The sequence below is a fragment of the Haplochromis burtoni genome, unplaced genomic scaffold (genome assembly GCF_018398535.1).
Source record: "Haplochromis burtoni strain Fernald_Lab_line unplaced genomic scaffold, NCSU_Asbu1 Contig_797, whole genome shotgun sequence".
NCBI lineage: Eukaryota > Metazoa > Chordata > Actinopteri > Cichliformes > Cichlidae > Haplochromis > Haplochromis burtoni.
The window spans coordinates 33,899-57,380 of NW_024583158.1; the positions used below are offsets into that span (position 1 = coordinate 33,899).

The window sequence follows — 23,482 nt, forward strand, 5'->3', positions numbered from 1 at the left end:
GATTCAAAATAAATATACGATGATGGAAAATTTCTGTTTCAACTCTCCCGACCTCTGCCTTATTGTTATGTAGTTGTACCTTAAACTGTGTTCAAGGCCATGACGCCTTCATTATTCATCTGGTACTTTTGTGATGTTGAGAGTTTAACTGACAATTTTCAAATAGGAAAGGCAAGTAAAAATGCACATAGAACTACTTGGTTTGAAGTCTACTGTCATATGAATTGTTCTTTAAACATCAACACTCAACCTACCAGAGCCAGTTACTTGGAGTTCACACAGTTGTAATTCCATTGGGTCTATGACTCTGTAAATAAGCAGCTGTTCACTAACAACTTTACCAAAAGTGTATGTGTGTGTGCGTGTGTGTGTATGCATGTGTGTGTGTGAGGTTTGTTTGAAGAAGGGACCACATCATAAAAGAGAAGTGAAAACGTCCTCGTTTGAAAGTGAAAACAGAAGAGAAGCCACCTGAATATCAGTATGCCTCAGAACCTCAGTATGAAAGTCTTCCGCGCTTTGGTCTGTTTCATCTTTCTTGGTGGGTCAATTTATTAATATTTCTTTAATTTTGTTAGTCTCCGTATTATTTGTCTTTGTTTCCTTTTTATTTCTAGTTGATCAGTAAGCTTAAGCTTCTTGTTGAGCAGTTGTAGCGATAAGCTGTTTCAGCATTTTTTCATTTTCTTCTGCCTCTTACATGTTATTGGTTTCTGTGGTTAAACGCAGAGTTGGAAAGAGTCAGTCAAACATGCAGTTCACTGGAAGTACAACTAAACCTGTGAAGAACTAAAAACTGTTTTAGCAAAGACAAGAAACCCTTGAAATGATAGGTAAAGCAGTTAAATGTTACCATCATTTTCGAAACGGTACTCAGAGTTGGTTCCTTGTTTGCTGTACCATTCTCATCTTTTGTGAAGCAAAACATTAGAGAACAAGTGTTGACAACCTGAAAGCTTTGGATGTTAAGCAACAAAAAAGACAATTTTAACCTGTAAACATCCAAAAAGCAGATTAAGATGTCGTCATAAATAAATGAAACTCACAGTCATTTGTCTATATTTGTTGCAAGTTTGTAAATTTGCATATTCGTAGTGCTTCCTCCCTTAAATGAAATATCTACTTTGCAAGTTGCCCTGTTGTCATCTGTTCTCGTAAAGTGTAACCAAACTTTTGAGCGTTTGAGCCGCTTAGGCGCCATGTTTCCTGCCAGGTAAATGAGGCTCTCAACAAGAACCGGTTCCCACTGTTTCGATTAATTAGAATTGTTTATCATTAAATTTGTGACTCTGAGTCTTCCTCAGCAAAAGGTTTGTGTAGATCCCAACAAAAACCAGGAAGTCCATGGTTTGCAAATTCAAATAACTAAAACACAAGTTAAACATACTGAAAACGCTGACTTAACTTGAAAAGTTGTGTTAAAGTGAAGATTTGTCTTCTTTCATTTTAATATATCTTTTTAGGCTGCAAAATTTTACGAGAAGAAAGTAACTAGTGATTTATTGTATTTTCAGCAGGACTGCAGGATGCAGGATACTCTGGTTTTGTTAATGCAGAAACTCCCATCTATACAGAAATGGAGGGTGGAAGCATCACAGTTAAATGCACATTTTCTTTAACTGGAAGAAGGAGACTCTTCTGTACGGGAAAATGTGAAGAAGGAAACATTCTCATTGACACAACTGATGACTCAGCGCAGAATGGCAGATACAGCATTAAATATAAAGAAGGATTTTATCCATTACATAAGACAGTTCTGAATGTGAGCATCACACAGCTGAGAAGATCTGACTCTGGAATGTACAGATGCTCTTTGGACAGAATTTTGCCATTTGATTCAAATGAAGAATTTGAGATTGTTGTCACAGACGGTGAGTTGACTAAATGTCATGTTTGTGAAGACATGAAGAATTATTTTCTTTCAAGTGACTCATAATATTTAGACAAAATTGGTTTTTATAAATTCTTCTGTAAAACACAGAACAACCCCAAACTGTTTCTCGCATGAACACATACAAACTTCTTTGAGTAGTATTGTTGTGATTGTGGATGTTTCATCTTCACAGCTTCAGTGACCTCAAAACCAAAGTCTACTGTGCAACCTTCGCCAGTTTCAACATTTCTCTCATCAGCCCCCATGACAACAGCAACGGTGACAACATCACCAAAGACCCCCAACATCACAGAGTTTAAATTCCATTTCAGGAGGCACCACACCTTCACCAGCCTCCTCTTCAACCTCCAAACAGACACAGACACCTCTTCCAAATTTAGGTACATTATATATATATATATATATATATTATAATATAATATAATATATAATATATAAATATATATATATATATAATATATATATGTGTGTGTGTGCAGTGTGTGTGTGTGTGTGTGTCGTGATGTGTGTGTGGGTGTGTAGACTAGGATGTCCTCCGGGCCTGTTAAATTTCAAGTGTGTTTATAACTGAGCCACCTGCACGTCGGTTGGTTGGAATAGTATACACGCATCTGTTCTTTTAAGTAAAAAGTTCAATAAGTGTAAATAAAACATGTAAAATCAGGCAAATATTACACTAAACTGCTCTGAGCAGCTGTAAAAGTTTCAGTCATGCTTGATAAGCAGTTTGTCTGGTGAATGTTTCAATATTTGTGGTAAGTATGCCAGTCCATATGACACTGGGTGTATGCAGTTTTTTCTGAAAAGTGAGTAAAGCCTTTAGGCCATATATTTACACTGTTTGACTAAAACAAATATCTTGTGGTAAGTTACTGCAGGTACGCTGCCTGTGGTGGCTCTTATTCTGATCACTGTCTTACCAGTGGCTTTGCTGATTTTCTGCAAGAAGAGGAGGGCCAGTAAACCTAAAGGTGAGCCTAAAGTAAACATGAACATAAGACAGTGTCTTCATCACTTCAGAAAACACGGTATTGATGTCTATCGCCAACCTTAAACAAGCTGCCTTGCAAAAATGTATTAATATATGTAGCTGGTAATTCTTAAAAGTGCTTCTGCATCATGAACCCTGATTCCTCCCCAGCTCCCTAATCGAAGCTTGAGGCTTATGAATGCGACTTATGGCAACTTTCTCACTTTAAAAAAAGGGTCGCAAGTTGCATAACAGTATCATCGCTCTGCCATATTTACCATAAAGTTTCTGTTTAACACCTTATATTCTTAGACTCCTAATGATGATACTGTTATACACTATGTTGTTGAACAAACATTTAGAGATCTAAGATTGAGTCAAAGTAAAAAAAAAAAAAAAGCTTTGAATGACCAAAGAAACCACAAAGTTTTATCATCACTTCATTATTACAGTAAAAGGGGATCGAAAAACTGGATATTTGATGAGTGTTTAAAGTTAAAGTCATAAACACAACATCTGAGGTGCAGCCAGATGTGGCAGCTTCATGGCTTGTGATTTTGCTGTGGCAGTGAATGCAACTCTAACACCCATCTATGCCTCTCTATTTTTAACCACACGACCAGATGTTCATTTAGGATTCAGAACCGTGACTAGTCACAGCAAGTTATTGAACTCCTGACAGTTGTGAAGTCAGTAATCTTTGCAGTTTCTTATTAGAATAATGAGTGAAAAATTTTAATCAGGATAATAATCTTTGAGCTCCTTTGGTGTTAATGAATTGATGACAACAATGAGGCAACCCCCCCAAACAGGAATCGTTTTACAACTGGAGACCACTGACAATTTTACCTTCCCCATCTTTTGTCTTCTGTATTTTTGACTAATGTCACTACTGGTAGAATGAGGTGATACCTGGACCTTACACAGGTTGCATAGATAGTCCAACTCAGCAACATCAGCAGGGCTGGTATTTGCTACTTTGTGCAAAATGACCTCCAAAAGGTGTACTAGTGTGAAGGTCTCTGACTAAATAATCAGAAAAAGACTTCATGAGGGTGGCCTGAGTTGCCAATGTACTTTAGTGGGCCCTCTGTTCATTACCTGGCACCGTGGAGCCTGACTGACATTTGCCAAATGAGATTAATTGACATCTGATGTGTTTTTAAAGTGTTCCCTTAGGTTTTTTTAAACAGCGTTGGAGCAGCATATTAAAGACAGATGTTTACTGTTTGCATGTTCTTCAGGGCCTCCTGTGGAAACAGAGCCCCCTGACATTACAACGGTGAGTTTTAGGAATTACAAGACACCTGAACTTGATTTTAGCTTCATTTGATTTCAAATAACTTTTTTTTTGTCCTCCAGGCCAGTCAGTTGTATGAAGAGATCAGAGAGGAGGACAGATTGAGCAATTTACCTCCTGAAGGAGTATTTTCAATTTACACCACTGCCAAATGCCCCCAAGGAAACAGAGTTGAAAGCACAGATGACTACAGCCTTGTCATCTGTCCTCAGAACAAAGTAAGTACTTGATTTTTCAGGTTTCATGCCAGAGTATTTTTGGATTTTATCAGGTAGTGGGAACTGTGGAATCATCCATCAATATAAAGATCATGGTCCTCTTACAGTCAAGGATTCAGGATGATTTCATAAGAAGCACTTTGTGTTGCTGCAATTTGTTTTTGCATCATTATAGTATCTATTTCTGTGATTTCTGCCTATTTTCTTTTTCTTTTCTTCTTTTCCTTTTTCTTTTTTTCCCTTTTTTTTTTTATAAAAAGGCACAGCTGGGTGTAACCCCCTTTTTTTAAATGATGTAAACTGTGAAAAAAAGAAATGTGAATTTGTACTATATAAATTTGAATCTTTGTGTATCTGTACAATTTAATTTGTTTAGAAAATAGTTTCTAAAGACTGATTTGTATCTTCCAGAGTGAAGAGAACTTGAGTAAGCTTGCTGCCACCAACAGCGCCCCCTGTGGCCATGCAGATGTTTTGTACTCCACGCCTCATGTACATTTCAGCACAGCCAACCACACCAAAGACGCCTCACCTCCTCTGTATTCTACTGTTGGAAACCATCAGTAGTAATGTTATTACAGGCTTATTGCTATGATAGTTGTAGTTTGTTCAGACCAACTGGTAACACAAACTTTCTTCCATTAATCATGCCATTGTGATTTTTATTAGTCAGGGAAACAAGCAACTGCTGAAATAATGGATTTCATAGTGGATCAACAGGCATAACTGATTTGTAGCAACCTGATCATAGTCCATTGGATAGTCCACCTTTGTATTTAGCTGAGGAGTTTATAGAAAGTTAGCCTGTAGTTGATAACTACTTAAAAGTAGTTGGTACTAACTTCACACAACTTTGCACATGAAGAAAAGTTCTGTTTTAGTGCAAAGGAAAAAAAATACACGAACAATAATCAATGATCAAAGGTAATAAAGTAGTTCACACAATGATGATTGACTGATGATTCAATGACTAATGATTATCAAATAATAAGAAAAACAGTAAAATTATAAATAACATTTCCAGTGAAGTTTATACTAAAGCCCGTTTTTTACATAATCTTTGAGAATTTCTGTATTTTGTTCACCATTTTTTTTTCTTGGGCTATTACTTAAAATTGAGATGAATTGAATTGAATTTGCATACAAGCAGCAATGTCATCTCCTGCACATTTTATGTAAGCTGTTATTACAAAGCAAAACAGCCGATTTCAGTTCGCAAAATGTAAATATGCAGATTGGGGCACAATTTAAGCTTTATGTTTATGATGGAACTGCAGTCCTTACAGGCAATAAATAAATAATAGGCGGGATTAGTTGATCTAGTGACAGTTTCAGCAGATGCTGAATGGAGTGCTGAAAACAGAACATTAGAAATAAATTGATACTTAATCTTATACTTTTTCTTCACACATTTGTGGTGTTACGTTCTCTAACATGCATCTTATATGATTTGCTCTGGGTAAACTGCACAGAATGTACTGAAGAATGCCAAAGACCACCCAAAAAATTGGACATAACTTTCAACTATGGCTGCAACGACGCATCAATTAAATAACTTCATTTAAAAAAATTCTTGACAAAATGTATTTTCTTCAATGCATTGTGTGATGTGCGGCTCTGTGGTGCACCGATGTGTTAAACTATGTAAATGCAAGTGTTTCACCCACATTTGCTATGAAACACAGACCTGCAATACCAATGTATTTAGGAGCAGCGTATGAATAAACAGTCTGACAACATTAAGCAGACGCAGCCTCAGTTTTAAACATAAAAACCATTGGCAGCAGAAATGATGACGCTGGCACATTTTATTGTGAAGCTGGATTCTGTTTACACATCAGGAAGAGCAAAGAGGCTGAGCTGTTACCAAGATGGTGAGCTCAGTGTAGAGTGAAAGAAAATGTGTTCGTTATCATATCGAGACTAGCTCTCTAGCGAGAGATCATATTGGTGATTGTTTGATCTCCACTTGGTTGCATGCATGTACTTTGTGTGGCACACTGTGTGGTTTAGGAGGCAGGGTGTGTCTGTTTACCTTTGGGGTTGGGAGCCTGTCTCTGTTATAAAAAAAAATTATTAGATTGTTAAAAGCTTATAAGCTACAGTGAGACTAGTTGCTGGCACCTTGTCTCACGGTCTTGAGGGTTGCACAGTAGCACTGTTGCACGCCTAGGGTCCTACATCCGGTCGTATCCCCTGTCGTATTGCCCACGGTTTTGCGGGTTTACACAGCCAGCAGGACCTGGCTGTGGCTAGCGCGTTAGCTCAGCAAGCAAAAGCTTCTCTGGCCTGCTAGAGGCCTGCTAGAGGAACCCAGCTTGTTCTCGCAAGTTTCAGTCTCAGGCTTCCCAGTTCATAACATGTAACATCAAGCATTTCATTCACACCATAAGATAAACAATAAGAGCAGTGGTGTGGCGATGCTTCGTGTCTTACCCGTTGAGACATGGGAAACCCAGTGAGTGTGTTTGTGTGTTGTCTTCTGGTTTCTATGTTATGGCTGTCTTTGCCCTGTGTGAGTAGGGGAGACCGGGGATAGTTGTAACATTTTTGACATTTCTGTCTGTAAATTGGAGCTCTTTTAAGGTAGTGGATTCAAAATGTAATGCAAAGTATTTACATGTCTCTGCTATTAAATAGTGCAGCTATTTTCTCTGCAGCACAATTACCCATTGCATGGTATGGCTCAAACACAAGAGTGAAATGTTACAATTAACCCCATAGTCTGGGTTAGTTGTAACATATCCTGGGGTGAAATGTAACACAATGAAATAAGGGTACTAACAAAACATTAACATGTAATCTTTGTTTATTCAACACATGAATGCACTTACATCCATTTATGTAGCTATGGTGTGTGTGTGACAGAATGCAGAAATCTAGCTTTTGAACATATTCCAACCCCCCAAAAAAGACAAATTATAAAATTTTCTGCAACTGAATATTTCATTAATTTTGGTTGGTCTTCCTTGAGTTTGGCCTCATTGGCTCAGTGGGCATTATAACCTACAACTCTTGCACCAATTTTGAACATAACAATGAAGCTGAAAAAATGTAGTTGTTCACCAGCATCGCAATTCCATTACTTTTTATCATGGCTTACCTTGGTGTGGTTTGCAAAGTGCTTCAGAAAGATGAGGAAATCTGTTTCTTGCACCCATCCTGACTTATTTCCACTACCAGTACTTCCTACTGGTCCATCTCTGACACAGTGGTCTGCATAATGTATGTGTGGGAACACAAACAGTGGAGGAATTGTGTTGCCAATGGCATTAAGGGCGACCATGGCTCAGGGGGTTGGGAATCGCATCTGTAACCGGAAGGTCGCGGTTCGATCCCTGGGCTCTCTGTCCTGGTCGTTGTGTCCTTGGGCAAGACACTTTACCCTACTTGCCTACTGGTGTTGGCCAGAGGGGCCGATGGCGCGATATGGCAGCCTCGCTTCTGTCAGTCTGCCCCAGGGCAGCTGTGGCTACAACTGTAGCTGCCTCCACCAGTGTGTGAATGTGAGAGTGAATGAATAGTGGTATTGTAAAGCGCTTTGGGTGCCTAGAAAAGCGCTATATAAATCCAATCCATTATTATTATTAACTGCATATACAAAGCGACCAGTGAACCTCTCTCTGCTGATGTCGTTGCCCAAACTTGTTTAATATAAGTTAAAGTAATAGTGTGGTAAGTTGTAACATCTGCATTATTGTTACAACTAACCCAGACTGTTGCTGTTACAACTGACCCAGACTCCTATAGCCATGAACTAGCTAACATTACAGCCAACGGCTAAAACATTAGCACTAAAGACCTACACAGAATATATCCCCATAGACATACAAATAACATAATTTAAGTTTGATGAGTTTAACTGCAAAGCAGATAATGCTATTAGAAATTGAAATAAAGTAGAAAAACTTACTTTTTGGCATACAAATTACTTTTTTTCATGTTAAATTGTCTGTGTTTGACAAAATGTGCTGATTTTTCACATGTGATAGCAGAACTGAGTTGGGCATGCACAGGATGAGTCACATCATTTGAAACTTAGCCCTGATTGGAGAAATTGGAAGTGTTACAACTGACCCACATTACAACTATCCCGGCAGCCCGAATGTCTCATAAACGTATGACATCCCTCTCTATGCCTCTAGGAAACGGGCATGAAAGATGGTTCCTGAGGGGTGCCCAGCAACTTACAATTCACATACCTGTGCCCTGGCTACCCCTTGGTACCTGGACCTTGTCCTCAGTGCCATCTTTCAAACAGCTTGAGGACACTGACCTGAAATGTCTGTCCCTGAAATTGCCTTCTTGCTGGGTATAATATCTACCAAAAAGATTAGTGAACTCCATGCTCCGTAGGTCCACAGGCGTTGCTGCAGGTGGTTGCCGGACAGGAAAGGGGTGATCCTCCAGCCCAACCATGCGTTCATGCCAAAGGCTACGAATAACTCCCACTGAGGGCTTGAAGCAGGGATCAGTGCCAGGCTGCCCTGTGCACTGTTCGTGTATGTCAGGCATATCCAGCCAATTAGGAGGACACACTAGCTCTTTGTGAGCTCCCACTTTAGGATCCCGGGCAGACATCTGTCTAAGTAAAATAAGAAATATTGTATTAATTGCATTAATATTCGAAAATGTAAAAAAGCCAAAATCAATGTACATGGTCCAATTAGCCATACAGGTTGGACACTGAATTATTATTATTAATAGTAATTAATAATAATAATTCAGTGCTGCTGAAAACATCTGTTTTGTAACATTTAATGTAACATGTTACCAACCCAATTCAGTCATTACATTAGAGTTACAATCATGGCATTATTTGTCTTATACTTGCTGTTAAATTATTGTTTTTTTCCCCCAGTTGTATCCATAAAGGTTGAGTCGAAAGAAAACAAATCAAACAGGCTTTTTGTTGTCCTGTGAACTCCTCCTCAGCTGATTTCTGTTCCTGAGGGAGAGGAAGATAGTGGAGGAGTCTACAGCGGAGATATGGTCATTGTAACTATATATCAACTATATATTTTTAGTAAACTACCTGTCACAAACCTCACGGTAACTCACAGTTTTGTGTCACTATTTGATGCAGCAATAGGGCTGTGCTCTTCATGCAAACTGATCCCAGGTGATTACGATATGATGGCAATCTGTCTGTGTTTATAAATTAGATTGTGATTAACTGCAAACCTGCACCACCAGGATCGGTTGCCTCATCCCAGGTGATTTGTGGACTTGCATTGCAACCATAGTGGTCGCCCAGAGGTTGAGTACGCTGCATGCTCAAAGCTACAACACAGAGCAAACACCATCCCCAATGACACAGCGGCCAGGGATGCAGAAGAACAGCACATCAAGAAGGCCATAAGTAAATGTGGTTATCCCACCTGGACTTTTGTCAAAGCTGGAAAGACACCTAAAGAAAGCTCCAGCCGATCCAGGAGAGAAGGACAACCGCTGCCCAAGTGAAAACCTGCAGTGATCCCATATGTGTCAGGAGTATCGGAACAGTTGAGACATTTTTTCTAAACACCGGGTCTCTGTGGCTTTTAAACCCCAAAACACACTGCGCCAAAAATTGGTCCACCCCAAGGATAGAGTCCCCCGACCAGTGTTGGGTGCAATGTGTTACTAAGTAACGCGTTACTGTAATTAAATTACTTTTCCACTGAAAAATTAGAGTAACTAATTACTGTTCATTTTTAGGTATTTTAATTACAGTTACTTACAATGTACTTGCGTTACATTGTAAAATAATTTAACTTGCTGAATATCATTATTTAATTTCAACAATTTATCTTCTAAACGCAGAAGTAAACTCTGCCGCTTTAACATCGTTGCAGTGCAGGTGCACGTCATTTTGCGCCAGTTTGCTGCATAGTCGTATTCTAAAGCGGAAGATGTCGGACTCGGCTGAAGCGAGTGGCTGTTTTTTGAAATGGACATATACCCGTCTCTTCACTTTTCTGAAACAAGCAGACAAGAATATTACAGTAATATGTAAGCTATGTCTGTTAGATATTTTAGTATTATGGGAGCATGTACTGGGTACCTTTTTTGATGATATTAGACAATGTTAGGGAAAATATTATAAAACACTTCTTCAGTAAAGACTCAGAGAAGAGAAACACAGAACTTGCTAGCAAGGGCAGTCTCTCAGACTCGTGCTGAGCACTGCCCCTGGTCTTTATTTTGTGCTCCATTGAGCGTGTGTATGTGTGGGTGTGTTCAGAGTGTGACCCCATGGGCGACTTCCCTTGGCCTGCTGGTCTGGAAAATCCAACAGTTCATCTATATGTAAAGAAGGCACTTAAACTGGAACAGGCATAGCTGCGTTGATCCTGCCGTGGAACAATAGGACAAGGTGCATTCCTGGAGTGCACACCAAGCTTGCATCCTGCTAAAGATCACACACAATTGATTATATGCCTCTAGGTATACATGGTTAAACATTTCCTAATGCAAATAACTACATGCAGTATTCTACCATGTGCAAACTTATATCACTAAGGGATTCTAACTGTTTAGTGTTTAACGGACCTGTCAAAGGTATGTTGAGATTATAGAAGGCCCCTTTCAGAGCTAGGGGGAACTTCCTTATATGGTTGTAACTTCAAACTTGTTGACGCACGCACCCTTCTGCCTACAAAAACCCTGCACAAAAGAATAAATCTTTGAGTTGATTTTGGGAAAGCAACCTGAACAGTCTCTGTATCATTTTGTTCTCCTAACTGCTGCCAACGTCGTAACTAACCCGCTGACGGCATATCTGAGTGCTACTTGAGAATATTGCTGAGTGTTACTTAAGAATAATTTTGAATCTTATAGAGTAAAGACAAAACCACGCCTCGGAGAAACCCGATCCACGGACCAAACCCGGGACGGAGTTTCTTTCAATGTCCTGGGGAGAAAAAACTATCGGCTGCTGTTAATAGCACAAGTAATCTACTGAAGCGCCTGACACGAGAGCATAGACGAACACTTCTGAGTGATTCTTGTTCATCATCCATGGATAACGCTGCGGCTACTCCTGCTAAGCAGGCAAAACCTGATTTTACTTCAGCAGCACAGAAAGCGTCTGAAGGTGAGCTTAAAAAATGATTGCAGGCTATATTGTGGAAGAGATGCTACTGCTGCGTACTGTAGAGTCTACGTCTTTAAAAAAATTTTATTTATTATTTAAAGAGTTTAATTTCTATTGTATTCTATTCTATCCTCCCACCGTCCAAAGACATGCAGCTTGTGGGGATAGGTTAATTGGAAAATCCAAATTGCCACTAGGTGTGAATGTGCGAGTGAGTGTGAATGGTTGTCTGTCCTTATGTGTTAGCCCTGCGACAGACTGGCGACCTGTCCAGGGTGTACCCCGCCTCTCGCCCCATGACAGCTGGGATAGGCTCCAGCGCCCCCCGCGACCCTGGAAAGGATAAGAGGAAGCGAAAGCGAAATTGCATGCATGCATGCATGCAATTTCTATTGTTTGCCCACTCGAGGTTTATAGGGATTTTAAGAAGTATTTAGTTAAATTACTTATTTAGTAATTAAGTTACTTTTCTGACACAGTAATTAGATAAATATTTTAAATACAATATTGACTAAGTAATTAGTAATGAGTAATTAATTACTTTTTTAAAGTAACTTACCCAACACTGCCCCCGACACAAACAGAGTAACATAGTGTCAGTGGTCATGAGAATTTGCATAATTATGATTAAGGAACTGACCTCCCAGCCCATTGTTCCCTCAGTGGGCTGGTTTCAGTCATTATGCAAATGTACTGTTTATAAGATTGGAAACCTGCAGTCAGCTGAGACTGAAGAAGTCACTTGGATGAGTGACGAAACATTTCTCCCACAAAACGCTACGTCCAGATGAACAGATTCAACTTTTGGAGAGACAAAGGGAAGCAAAAGTAGACACACTGACATAGCACACAACACTGTCAAAGTAAAACAGGAAATACGACACATACGCACAGACACTCAGAGCTTCACACAACAACATAACAGACTCGGTAACAGAGGGAACACAGAGACATGGGTGACTAGATGTGAAACGTGGGATCAGGAAAAGCTAAAGACAAGATAAACAAACCCAGGAATAACAATCATCAAAGAATTTCTTTTCTTTCATTTTTCTTTTTTTCTTTTGCCTGTCCTGTAACATGAAATAAGCAGGAAAAGTATCCCTTTTGTTCATGTACATGGACAAAATTGACCTTTTTCCTTTTTATAAGTCAGCATGTTTTTTTCCTTTTTTTGTGTCTGTAACTTGTGGGGGGGGGGGGGTGCAGTTTTCAGTTATCTTCACCTTTGGTTCCTCTGTACTACTGATGATAGAGCATTTAGTGTTTTTATCTCTTTGTTGTTACTGTTTAAGTTTAGTCTATTGTGCATTTGTCAACTCAACACAATCTGAATAAAAACTGAACAGTAAAAGTTAATTTAGTAGAGTAAAAACTAAACATTGTACAATACAAAGATAATGAATAGCTGTTTAAACACCAGCAAACTGGCTAAAAGACATTTCCCAGTGTTTCTATAATTTATTTTGTCAGAGAAAAGGGAAACAAGATTTCCCTCGAAACTTCTCACACCACAAATGCATGGTTCACTTCCTTTTTATACATAATTAGCATATCTTAAACACTTTAAACACACAACTTCTGTTTCCGTCCAGGCTCACTTACTGTTACTGGGTGTATTTACTGTATGTCATCATACAGTAAATACATGTTAAAGCTTCTGCTTTTTTCTTTTAGGCATGCTATTAATTTTTGCAAAACCAATAAATTTTCTGCTGCTTTGCACAGCTGGCTGCATTCACCAATCCACACAGCAGGTGAATCCACTTGGCTAAGAGGTGAGTGGTTAAGAGGTGGCCATTTGGGGGCCAGCCTTAGTAATATGCGGTCTATTTCCTTCAAACAAATCATTTTATGCAAGTTGGGTTTGGCTGCTGAAATCCCATCATTACTGATTATCTGTTGCAGATTTTTCTTTCTCTCCGTTATATTTTATTCTGCCTCTTGTCTGTGTCTATTAACGCTTCACTTTTTCAATGTGTGTACCAGATTACAGTGTGTACCGGAGGAATTCACTGTATTGATGATTTCCTCTCACAGTCTGTACCCTGTTTGATGCTAAAGAAAAAGAAATAATGATTAACTTTTCATCTATTTGTGACTTAAAAAATATCAAGCAAATCGTCTTTCAACTCTGTGACAGTTTGTGATGATTTAATGTGTATTTCTTTATGGAATTTAACTCCTTGACACTTCTGAAAATGGACCCATACTGTTGGTTCTGTCTCCTGCATTGGAGTATGTAATGAGACTGGGATTTTGTGCAATTCTTGCAAGGTCATAAATTACATATTGCTATAATTACACAAAATCTGTTCCAAACCCTAAACAGTCCCTGACTACTAGGACCTCCAAGCCTGTGGTCAGCTCTTGCATTGGGCGGGTGCAGAACAGAGAGTGACGCATTTGAAGGCAGAACTACATTGCTGAGAGAATATAGAAGTTTCTGGTTTGCAAGTGAAGACGGAAAAGAGGGAGCATTAAATATGAAAGTCGGTCACACTTTGAGCTGCTTCATCTTCCTCAGTGAGTAAATCTTCCTATTTCTCAGATTTTCTCTGTGTTAGTTGTTTTCTTTTTTTATTTGGAGTTCATTGGTAAATTTTGCTCATTGTTGAACAGTTTCCATCTATCTCCTGTGGTTAAGCATGTTGTTCAGATTCAAAAATACACTTACACTGCAGTTTACTGAAAACACGTTAACTCCTTAATATAAACCTGTGTGGAATTTACACAAGCATCTTTTAACACAACCACAGTTTGCAGCTTATTTTTGTTAGTTTCCTCCCACTTTGCTCCCTAGAAATAATCTTTATAATATATGAAGATGTTTTTCTTCCATACTATTTCAAAAAGTGCAGTTTAACTTGTACAACCACTTAAACTGCACTGTTTTTTCATAACAAACCAGAGAAAAGAGTCTTAAAAGAGACCTCGGCTCAGATATTTATAAGCAGTTAAATGATACCATAATTTTCAAAACTACCCAGTAAGTTGCTTCCTCCTCCTTTTTCTTCCGTTTAGAAAATGTTTACAAAGCAACAATCTTTTTTTGCATGCATATTTATCAACACCAAGGGGAATAACATTGCTCAAGTGTTAAACTTAGAACTTGAAGGGCTAGCCAACAGTTTAAAAATGTCATTTCACAAAGAAACGCACTAAAAGGAAATTAAGATGTCATCCCAGACCAATAAATGAAATCCATTTTCTCTCTTGCCGGATCTTAATTAAATCTTTCTCAGCAGATGGTTTGTGTACATGTCAGGAAGAATCAGGAAGTTCATCTCATTTGAATTTAACGAACATAAAACATATTGCTGTATTTTACAGGAATATAGTGAGTGTATAATATTTATCATTTTCACAGGCCTGCATGGAACCATTGGCCTCGCCAATGCAGAAAGTTCCATCCATACAGGTAAGTGAAAACATCACAAGCGAATGCAGATTTGTAATCCCTTGAAGGAGAATGCTCGTGTGTGTCTCTTAAGACTCATTGGATTACCAAATGACAAAGTGTGATTTGTCACTCCGGAGATCACGTTAATGCTCTAGAGTCCTCTGACGCTGTGCATTGTGCTCGGTGATCATGGAAAACCCATTCCATGAAGCTATGTACACACTGTTCTTGAGCTAATCTGAAGGCCACATGAAGTTTGGCGGTCTGTAGCCAATGACTGAACAGAAAGTTGGCAAGCTCCGGGCACTATGCACCTCAGCATCTGCTGATCCCACTCTGTGATTTTACCTGGCCTTTCACTTTGTGGCTGAGTTGCTGTCGCTCCTGATAGCTTCCCGTTTGTTATACTAACACTAACAGTTGACTGTGGAAAATTTAGTAGTAAAGAAATTGCATGACTGGATTTGTGGCACAGGTGGCATCCTTTCACGATACCATGCTGGAATTCACTGAGCTCCTGAGAGTGACCCTTACTTTCACAAATGTTTATAGCAGCAGTCTGTTTGCCTGGGTGCTTAATTTTATATGTCTGTGACAATGGAACACCTGAATTCAATGATTTGGATGGGTGAGTGAATACTTTTGGGAATATAGTGTATATTAATGCCTAATGAGGGAAAAGAATAAGCAGGTGGGAACACAAGTGGAATTATCAGGGAACAGGGGACTAAGGAAGAAAAAGTAAATATAGAGCACAAGAGATAGAAGACTACCAAACTAAACAAATACATTGAAAAAAAACCATAACACAGAGACAGGGATCCAATAAAAAGAAAACACTAAGGAGACTAGTGTCAAACAAATACAAGAACAGAACCCAGAAGATATTTTACATAGAAGATACGACAAATAATAAAACTTAAAAGGAATTAAATCTAAAGATAACTAATGAAAAAAACAAACTAAGAAGCATAGGAGGATATTTAATATAAATTAGTGCTGTCAGCGTTAATCTCGTTAAAATGACGTTAACGCTATAACTGCATTAAGGCAGCAAATCTTCGTTAGGGAGTTAACAGGAATCGCCCTGTGAGAGGGCTGCACGCCATCAATGCGTTGGCGCGATTAGCTCGTTAACATGTTTATGCCGTGCAGCCCCCAGTGCGTATGCTAGAAAAGTGCTTGAAGCACAGAATAAAGTGCTGTATGAATATGGGTGAATTTGGCTTGCAGTAAAAAGCCTTTGTCTTTTTTGTCTTTCAGGGATGGACTGCAGTAATTCCCAGTGTGTTGATCCCTGTCATAACTACACTGTACTGAATGATGACTGGCGTTCAACGAATAACACAGATATTCAGGTCCTACACTGTGATAAAAACATTGACTGGCAAGGTTGGTATCGCCTGTTTCTGGGGGAATCCGGTGCTCATATTCCAGAGAGGTGTCTAGACCCCAACAGGTGTGGAACTCATGCTCCACTGTGGATAACACAACCTCATCCCACACAGTCGGGTGAAATTCTAACTCGCACTGTGTGCAGTTCTTGGGAAGGCAACTGCTGCAAATTTGAGTCACACATCATCCATGTCAAACACTGCTATGGAAACTACTATGTTTACAAACTTGTGAAGCCAGTCACATGCCAGCTTGCATACTGTGCAGGTATTGTTCTGCTTTAAATAAGATTGCACTGTAAAAAATAATTTTTTCTACCTTGTCCTTAAATTCTGCTGTTTATAACAAAAATGATTTCAACACTAACGCAGTAATATCTTTTTATTTATTGTAAACAGAGGTGAACATAACAGATCCTGGAGTTCCTTTCACCACACCTGCTCCAACACCAAAGGTCTCGTCACCCTATCAGGTCCATATCAATGTTACAACAGCAGTGGATAACAGCACAGCAGTTGAGGGGGAGGTCCGCCTGGTTAATGGAGGTAATGACTCCTGCTCTGGCAGAGTGGAGATCTTCCATGGTGGACAGTGGGGGGCAGTGTGTGATGATGCCTGGAGCCTAGGGGAAGCGCAGGTGGTGTGTAGACAATTGGGCTGTGGCAGGCTCCTCTCCATACCAACAAATGCAGAATTTGAACAGGGCAAAAGACACATCTGGTTAGACAATGTCACATGCTCAGGCAGCGAAACACAGCTCTCTGAGTGCCATCACTCAGGGTTTGGATCCCACAACTGCAGCCACCATGAGGATGCTGGCGTCATCTGTGAAGGTAAATTTATGCAGCTGGAGGTCTCTGTTTTACGGTCTGTCTATGGTATGTTTAGTCGAGAGGTTTGCAATCACTAACAATTATAGAAATATTATATTTTTGCATTTTACGGTATTATAACCACATGATTTTAGCATAAAATATTTTGTCTTTTCATCATGAATTATTAGAAATAAAGTCTATATTTTTAATCTTTTGACTCTTTTGAGATGACGTCCCCAGCAGCTAATAATCACTCTAAAGACGCTCTCTATAATGACTTCAGCCATTTGAGAGGTGCATGAGTCTCTTTTCAGGACAAATTCATTCACATGCATGTGCTTAATCCTAGTAAGACGGAACAAAACACAATTTGAAAAGGACCATTACTAATCACAAATTTGGTTGTATATTATAGTTTCTCCCTTGGTCTTCTCTCAATGAGCTTCATGATGTAGTCACCTGAAATGGGTTTCACTTCACAGGTGTTCCTTGTCAGGGTTATCTGTGGAATTTCTTGCCTTCTTAATGTGTTTGAACCCATCAGTTGTGTTGCGCAGAAGTCAAGTTGGTACAGAGCTGAAGCCCTATTTGACAACTGTTAGAATTCATATTATGGCAAGAACCAATCAGCCAAGTAAAGAGAAATGACAATCCATCAGTACTGAAGGTTAGTCAGCCTGGAAAATTGCTAAAACTTTAAATGTGTCCACAAGTGCAGTCTCAAAAACCATCAAGCACCATGACAAAACTGACTCACGTGAGGACCGCCCCAGGAAAGGATGACAAAGAGTCAAGAGTCACCAGCCTCAGAAATCACAAGTTAACAGCATCTCAGTTTAGAGCCCAGATAAATGCCACACAGAGTTCCAGCAGGACAATGACCCCAAACACACTTCCAGACTGTGTAAGGACTATTTAAAGGAGGAGATTGATGGAGTGTTGCGCCAGATGGCCCGGTCTCCAGTCACCTGACCTAAACCCAATCAAGATGGTTTGGGATGAGATGGACTGCAGAGTGAAGGCAAAAGGACCAACAAGTGCTCAGCATCTCTGGGAACTCCTTCAAGACTCAATGAAGCTCATGGAGAGAATGTCAAAAGTGTGCAAAGCAGTAATCAATGCACAGGGTGGCTATTTTGAAGAATCTAAAATATTAAACATGTCTTGAGTTATTTGACACTTTTTATTTACTACATAATTCCCTATGTGTTCATTCATAGTTTTAATGCCTTCAGTGAGAATAGCATAGCATAGCATAGCATCTTTATTTATAACGCACTTTACATCCAACTATGTTGACCAAAGTGCTACAAATATAAAACAGAGAGGAAACAGTTTAAATTACATATAAAATATCTTAAAATTAAAAGTAATATAATTAATAAGAAACGTATTAAGAGACATCAACAAGTGCTGCTGTGCTAAAAGCCAAGGTAAATAAATATGTTTTAAGACGTGATTTAAAAACAGATAAGGAAGGTGCCTGTCTAACATGTAAAGGCAACTCATTCCACAATTTTGGTGCTGCCACAGCAAATGCCCGATCCCCTCTGAGCTTACGATTAGTCCTGGGCATACTCAGGAGGAGCTGGTCTGCCGACCTGAGGGACCGGGAAGGTATGTATGGATGAAGAAGCTCAGAGAGGTACACAGGGGCAGCATTGGACAAACATTTAAAAACAAATAAAAGCATCTTAAAATGGATCCTAAAATGCACGGGCAGCCAATGAAGTGAATATAAAACTGGGGTGATATGCTCGTATCTATGAGTGCCAGTTAAAAGGCGTGCAGCAGCATTCTGGACTAACTGCAGTCGAAAAACAGAAGATCGACTCACCCCAAAATAAAGAGAATTACAGTAATCCAGCCGAACGGTTACAAAAGCGTGGGTTACTGTTTCAAATTGCTGTCTCGTAAGAAAGTGCTTAATTTTGGCCAGTTGCCTCAGATGAAAGAAACTAGACCTTACAACCAACCCGATCTGGCTTTCAAGCTTAAAATCAGGATCCATTTTAAAACCCAGATTAACAATCTCTGATTTACAGAATGATTTAAGGGATTGCAAATCAACACACGGAACAGCAGTGGAGGCAGGTCTGAACACCATTACTTCAGTTTTAGAATCATTAAAACAAAGAAAGTTTAGCGCCAACCACGACTTGACGTCCTCCAGAATCTACAATGTAAATGGTTACGTGAAAAAACACTAAATAAGGTGTGTCCAAACTGTTGACTGGTAGTGTGGCTACTCCTGTTTAATGGTTTACTATCACGTTTCTCTCATTAGCTAACAAAACTGAAATTGTGTTTGCTCAGCAAGCATCATCTATTAGATGTTTCCAACAGGTAAGCTAAGATAAACATTACTGTACAAACATTAACATAAACATTACTGTTGTGGGCAAAAGACCTGCAACTGACAAATAAAGGCTATCTCATCTCATCTCAAATATTAACATACAATTTACTGTAGAAACATTAAGATAACCATTACTGCACAGACATTAACATAAACAAGGTATCAATGCAATGCACTCTAAAACTGATCTATTCAGAGTAGATGTCACAGGTGCTGCCGTGCACTGTAGTAGTGCCGTCGTGGAAGGAAAGCTCCACTTTGTACAGTCTGCATTTAACTTTGTTTTCTATGAAACACTTTAACATTTTTTTTTTTTAAATGTCTTTTTCCAATTTCTTCTGTCCTCCTGGTCGTGCTACGTTCTTCCTCATTAGTATTGAGTACAGTGTTGGCAAACGAGAGGTGATACTGCCCCGCAGCTTCCTGTAATGTATTACAGTTACAAAAACACATTTAGGTGGTTTTAAAATATGACGCATCAACAATAAAATTTAACATCAATGAATTTTTATAGTCAACGTCATTGATTATGTCAACGAATCGTTGGAGCCCTGCCTGTTATGAGTGTAGCCTATTGGCCAAGTATTCATACTGATGTAGATGAGACCTTGCTTTCTTTTCTCATAATACAGTATGTATTGAAAATTCAAGACTATGCAACTTAAAGCACACCCAGAAAATCAATATAAACTGAGAATACTGCTAACAGGACCATTGCATAAACTCCTAACACCTTATAGCAATATGCAAATAGTGTTTACTATAAATACACAAAGAGTATTTAAACTTAAGAGGGTCAGTTTCCTGATATTACAATGAAAATAAGAAATATACCACATTAAAGTCCTTTTTTGTTGCTTAACTGAAATTTCAATGAATTACTATCTTATTATAAGCCGGCATACCAATATAACAGAAGATGAATGATGCAGCCTGAATATGTAGCTGGGGATCGACTTAGCTGTCACTTCGTGGATTTGGCAGTAGGCAATTTATGGATTTGAGTAATAGTTTTTACCACGACTACTGAAATGTATGTAATTGTTCATTGGGAAGAAGACATTTCACATTTAAAGTATTAATGCTATTATTATTATGCATGTCATATAAACAAAGACTGGTTAACAGTTTAGATTATTTCTTTCTTTCTTTTTTTCCTCTCTCTCATCCAGGCTCTCACCCAGATTTCTCCCTGCTTTTGGTTGTTATAATTGTGGTCATGGTAGTACTAATGCTGTTCTCTGTTCTGATGTTGATCTACAAAAGGAGGACCAAGACCTCTGTTGGTCAGTAAACTTCTACCACTATCTGTACCTTTAACAGTTATTCAAATTATTTATCTTCAGACCTTTTATCCAACAGGATAGACACCAACTTCACTCACACTTAATTTAATCTAATGATGTAAAATATCAATATCTTTTTTCTAGATTTGGACAGAAGGAGAAACTCAGACCACAACCAGACTGAGGTGACTCGTCTGTATTTGCTTTACTATTACTCTGTAACAAAACAAAGCACAGTGTGAATTTGTAGCTCAGAAAAAGTCAGGCTTTTGCTTTTTATTTAGTAAATACAGATGTTCTCTCACCTAATGGAACAAATGGTTTTCCACAATTAACATTCAAATTCACTTTCCTAATTGGTGATTTATACCAAGAACGTATCAGATGTCTTTGTGTAGTTTGAACATTAACAATCTGTCAGAGGCATATGAATGAATGATAAGAGGCAGGTCAAGTTTGGAGGAACACCCCTCAGCATCTACATGACAAAGGATAACAAAACAGAATTTTATCTCTCGAGGACAGAGGGTAAGCTCACTACATGAATCATCCATTACTCACAATCCCCTGTAATTACATTATGTCAAGAATGGATGGTTATGTCTCTAAATGCATGGAGTGATCTCTGTGGGAAAAGATGGCATCACATCAGAATTATCTGCAAATTATTTGATCCCCTGTTAAATTTGTAGGTTTGTTCACTTCCAAAGAAATGAACAGTCTCTAAAGTCATTTTATGGCAGTTTCAGTTTATTGAAGATCAACCAAAAATCTAGAAAAAAAACCCCTACAAATTACATAAAATCACATAAATTATAAACACTTATCAGGATGAATTTTGCCCCACTCCCAGTTGATCCCAATAGCCTTCAGTTTATTAACAAACTCCTTTGAGGTTTTGGGCTGATACATTATCTTTCTAGTTATTATCCTTACCCCACGAGGATGGTTGCACTGAGAATGATTGATGGTCATTTTATATTGCTTCCATTTCCAAAGGTGCACCAATTTGCACCAACAGTGGTGAACTTCTCACCAAGCTTCTTGCTGATGGTCTTGTAGCCATTCCAGCTGTGTTCAGGTCTGCCGTGTTATTCCTGACATCCTTTGACAGCTCTTTGGTCTCACCCATGGTGGTGGAGAGACTGGAATGAACAAAAGCATTAAAAATCCACAAAAGCTATTATTTAACACAGCCAGATGAACTTCTAATTGCATTCATATTTATGTCCATGACACACAAGCACATACCTCTGCGTGAATCCCCTGTTACTCTGAAGATTACCCACAGTCCTTTGCAATTCCTAGCCAATGTAGGGTGACATTTGAGACAGTAGGTGGTAGCATTGGCCCATTAACGTTAATCTTTTTTGTGCAACCGCAGACACACGATTCCTTAGTATCTCTTAAAAGGGGCCTTACAGCTGTTATAATTTTTTTATAGTTTTTAGTGCTTTTCTACTCTACCGGAGCACTCAAACCATCAGCTTTGGCAAGGGATATGTGTCATGCAGACTGGAGCAGCCAGGGATTGAACCACCAATTGTTAGACCTGCTCTGTCTCCTGAACTACAGCCACCTGTGTTATTTTCTATTTTTCTTTTCTTTTCTTTTCTTTTGAATATTAATTAAATATTTTTTGCTTTCTTTTTTCCCCAGATTGCCCTCTATGAAAATTTTTGTCCAGTCTCCAGATGTGACGATTCAATCTACCAGAGCCTCGATCCCACCAGCAGCGACCAAGACCAAACCTACTGCAGTCTCACGCACTCAAAGTAGACAGTTTCAGAAAAGCATTCAGATCATCTCATATGACACAGAAAATGCTTATTTTTATGTGCGTGCACAAAAAGTCTGAACCACTAATGTTAAGCTTAAGTGTACATGGGAAGGAGAACTGGGAATTCGAATACATGAGGAGTCTTGGGAACAGGCTATAGCGAGGGTACGATCTTCCACCTCCTGTGTGCTCGTCTTGGACTTATTCAATTTAAGGTCATATACAGGGTGCATTTCTCTAAGTCTAGACTTTCTGAATTGTATCCAGAAGTGGAAAATAAATGTGATAAATGCCACGGTTCTCCTTGTCACCTTAGCCACATGTTTTTTCTGTGTCCTGAGCTACAAGGTTTCTCGACAGGGTATTTTGCTATTATGTCAACTGTTCTTGGGGTAACTCTTCATCCTTGTCCTCTGATTGCTGTATTTGGGATTCCTGTTCGCTCACTTACACTTGATTCCACACAAAAGGATATTATAGCCTTCACATCCCTATTAGCGAGACGTCTAATATTGTTGCATTGGAAGTCTGTTAAGTATCCTACTGTTTCCCGGTGGCTTAAAGATGTCATGTTTTTTTTAAAACTTGAAAAAATTAAATATACGTTGAAAGGTTGCACAGCCAAATTTTTTCACAAGTGGCAACCCTTTATCTCTTATTTTGCTAGTCTAGAGGTATTGCCTGTTTAAATCTACTTTTGTTACTGTTATATTCCTCTATGTTTGATGGTTGTGTTGATCTGTGTGGGACTGGGGATGGGGGGGGGCGTTGTGTTTTTTTTTTTCATAGATATATATGTATGTTTGTTTACTTAGGAAAATGAAGAAAGGTTGATTGTATTTCGGTAACTGCAAGTACTGTTGTTTTCTTTTTTTCAATAAAAATATTTTCAAAAAAAAAAAATCTGAAGCAGAAATCTTGGCTTTTACAGAGGAAGTTGATAATGTGATACCCGTTATCTCCAAATGAGGTTTTAGTTTTCAT

The 23,482-nt window shown here is 38.8% G+C and overlaps 2 protein-coding genes and 1 long non-coding RNA gene across 7 annotated transcripts; 2 read left to right on the forward strand and 1 right to left on the reverse strand.

Moving 5' to 3' along the window:
• The first annotated feature begins 482 nt into the window (after window positions 1-482).
• Window positions 483-6,947, forward strand: LOC102305995. 3 transcript variants are annotated; one of them, XR_006053301.1, is made up of 7 exons: window positions 483-541; window positions 1,515-1,871; window positions 2,067-2,274; window positions 2,764-2,865; window positions 4,033-4,146; window positions 4,227-4,382; window positions 4,794-6,947. XR_006053301.1 is itself a non-coding variant. In XM_042215690.1 (4 exons), the coding sequence occupies exons 1-4, from the start codon at window positions 502-504 to the stop codon at window positions 2,855-2,857; spliced, it is 699 nt and encodes a 232-aa protein (XP_042071624.1). In that variant the 5' UTR covers window positions 489-501; the 3' UTR covers window positions 2,858-4,021. The 3 variants fall into 3 exon arrangements, 1 of the variants encoding a protein (XP_042071624.1); XR_006053300.1 differs by having other exon boundaries at window positions 4,109-4,146; XM_042215690.1 differs by lacking the exons at window positions 4,033-4,146; window positions 4,227-4,382; window positions 4,794-6,947 and having other exon boundaries at window positions 489-541; window positions 2,764-4,021.
• Window positions 6,948-11,038: 4,091 nt separating this feature from the next.
• On the forward strand, window positions 11,039-23,267 carry LOC102302135 (pancreatic secretory granule membrane major glycoprotein GP2). Of its 3 annotated transcripts, XM_005950824.3 has the most exons (9): window positions 11,039-11,460; window positions 13,189-13,238; window positions 13,793-13,986; window positions 14,831-14,881; window positions 16,127-16,525; window positions 16,657-17,091; window positions 20,605-20,718; window positions 20,863-20,903; window positions 22,378-23,266. In XM_005950824.3, the coding sequence occupies exons 3-9, from the start codon at window positions 13,947-13,949 to the stop codon at window positions 22,495-22,497; spliced, it is 1,200 nt and encodes a 399-aa protein (XP_005950886.1). In that variant the 5' UTR covers window positions 11,039-11,460; window positions 13,189-13,238; window positions 13,793-13,946; the 3' UTR covers window positions 22,498-23,266. The 3 variants fall into 3 exon arrangements, with proteins under 3 accessions (XP_005950886.1, XP_042071627.1, XP_042071626.1); XM_042215693.1 differs by lacking the exon at window positions 11,039-11,460 and having other exon boundaries at window positions 12,747-13,238; window positions 16,657-16,803; window positions 22,378-23,267; XM_042215692.1 differs by lacking the exon at window positions 11,039-11,460 and having other exon boundaries at window positions 12,749-13,238.
• LOC121812764 lies at window positions 18,408-22,005 on the reverse strand. The gene is made up of 3 exons (XR_006053305.1): window positions 21,970-22,005; window positions 21,655-21,863; window positions 18,408-19,855 (listed from the first exon to the last, which is right to left on the reverse strand). It is a non-coding gene; the product is annotated as an uncharacterized LOC121812764 (long non-coding RNA).
• Window positions 23,268-23,482: the final 215 nt, after the last annotated feature.